Source organism: Octopus bimaculoides, chromosome 1 (genome assembly GCF_001194135.2).
Source record: "Octopus bimaculoides isolate UCB-OBI-ISO-001 chromosome 1, ASM119413v2, whole genome shotgun sequence".
Taxonomy (NCBI): domain Eukaryota; kingdom Metazoa; phylum Mollusca; class Cephalopoda; order Octopoda; family Octopodidae; genus Octopus; species Octopus bimaculoides.
Genome location: NC_068981.1, coordinates 22,112,686 through 22,114,990, shown reverse-complemented (window position 1 = coordinate 22,114,990; position 2,305 = coordinate 22,112,686). Strand labels below are relative to the sequence as shown.

Sequence of the window (2,305 nt, the reverse complement as noted above, 5' to 3'; positions counted from 1 at the left end):
CGCACGCACGCACGCACTGAAATAATGAACAAATAGATAAACAGTAACTTCTTCACAAACTACTACCACTACTACTACTATTACTACTACTACTACTACTACTACTACTACTACTACTACTACTACTACTACTTCCTCTATTTCTTTTTCTTCTGCCACCACCACCACCACTACTACTGAAGTAACAGCTAAGTTTCTCTCAATCTTAAATAAGGCAAATGATGGACCACTTAAATGCGCTTAAATGCGGCAAATAATGGACCACTTAAATGCGCCCACCTGCACTCCGTCCTCACCCTCCCGTTTTCTCCTCTCCAATGATGACATGGTTATTGTTGGGATTATTTCGCTCTTGATTATAGGATTCGCTAGGTAAGGGTTCAATTGCAAGGCCGGATTAAGGTAGTGCGGTACCTGTGTATAAAGGAGTTCTAATGAAAAGAAAAATGAGTGAATAAATAAATAAATAAACAGGCTGGGCCAGATTCCATTGCGTATTTGAAAGACCAATGTATATAGATTAAGAAGTATGGGGAAGAGTGGCTACAAACCGGTCGTTATTGATTTACAAATTGTATATTTTGCTGATGTGTCGAATTGTAATTATTTTCTCGGGCCCAGTAATACGGTTAATGTATAACAGACTAGTCACACAAGAGGGTTGGTGGCAATCGAAACGAATATAAAGGCCCCACTATATTTTAACGGATCCTGTTGCATATTTGAAGGGCTGATGTATGAGACTGTGCTGAAAAGTTCCTAGTTTTGCGTAAAAGAAAATACAGGAGGTTCAGATAATAATGATTTTATCCAACATATTCCCCTCTCAAATTCACACTTATTGCAGTGGTCCTTGACACACACACACAGCCATACATATATACATGTATATATATATATATATATATATATATATATATATATTTCTTTATTGCCCACAGGGGGATAAACATAGAGGGGACAAACAAAGGGTTTAAGTCGATTACATCGACCCCAGTGAGTAACTGGTACTTATTTAATCGACCCCGAAAGGATGAAAGGCAAAGTCGACCTCAGCGGAATTTGAACTCAGAAGTATCGGCAGACGAAATATCGCTAAGCATTTCGCCCGGCGTGCTAACGATTCTGCCACACGCACATATACATATATACATACATACATACATACATATATATATATATATATATACACACACACACACACACACACATATATACATATATGTGTGTGTGCGCGCGTGAGTCGTCTATGATTCCATAAGTCAGGGTAAAGAGGCACTCGTATATCTGTCAATAGAGTGGGCATATTATTCGAAATGTACAGTATTATATATCCATCACAGCTGATCTTACCAATCGGTTTGGCGCAAGGAATACAATGAGTGGAATATGGCGAGTGCTCTCCGTTGTCGGAGCTCCGACAATAGAGAACACCCGCCATATTCCCTTCCATATCGGCTAACTCTGACGAGCATAAGGTTATATAATCGGATTGTTACCTAACACTCATTGTATTCCTTGCGCGAAACTGATTGGTAAGATCAGCCGTGGTGGATATATAATACTGTACATTTCAGACGCACGCACACGCAAAGTAATATTTATACTCTATAGTATTATATATCCATTTCAGCCAATTTTCCCAATCAGTTTTTCCATTACCATAATTTCCGGTAAAAGAACTCAAAGGTTCGCCCCCACAACTAGACCTTTCGCGACACCCTTAAAGCCAGGAACTTTTCAGCACTCCTTCGTATACACACCAAGGCGGCGAGATGGCAGAGTCGTTCGCACGTAAGATAAAATGCTTAACAGCGTTTCTTCCGGCTCTTTACGTTCTGAGTTCAAATCCCGCCGATGTCAACTTTACCTTTATCTCATTCCTTCAGGGTCGATAAAATAAAGCACCAGTCAAATACTGAGATTGACTTCATTGATTTGTTCTCTTTTCTTCAGTCTTGCAACGGACCGCTGTCCGGTTCGACTGAAATTATGTTATCGGTTACTTATGCACAGGAGGCGCAATGACCCAGTGGTTAGGGCAGCTGATTCGCGGTCATAGGATCGCGGTTTCGATTCCCAGACCGGGCGTTGTGAGTATTTATTGAGCGAAAACACCAAAAACTCCACGAGGCTCCGGCAGGGGGTGGTGGCGAACCCTGCTGTACTCTTTCACCACAACTTTCTCTCACTCTTACTTCCTGTTTCTGTTGTGCCTGTAATTCAAAGGGTCAGCCTTGTCACACTGTGTCACGCTGAATATCCCCGAGAACTACGTTAAGGGTACACGTGTCTGTGGAGTGCT

General features: G+C 41.3%; 1 protein-coding gene across 1 annotated transcript in view; it reads right to left on the bottom strand.

Annotated features, from left to right (window-relative positions):
* LOC106874907 (C5a anaphylatoxin chemotactic receptor 1) overlaps positions 1-1,441 on the bottom strand; it is a 16,587-nt gene extending 15,146 nt beyond the window's left edge. Inside the window, exons 1-2 of the mRNA XM_052974543.1 lie at positions 1,354-1,441; positions 280-431 (exon numbers count right to left, since the gene is read on the bottom strand). Coding sequence (XP_052830503.1) covers positions 280-431; positions 1,354-1,441 — 240 coding nt within the window. The remainder of the gene's footprint in view (positions 1-279; positions 432-1,353) is intronic.
* Between the last annotated feature and the right edge of the window lie 864 nt (positions 1,442-2,305).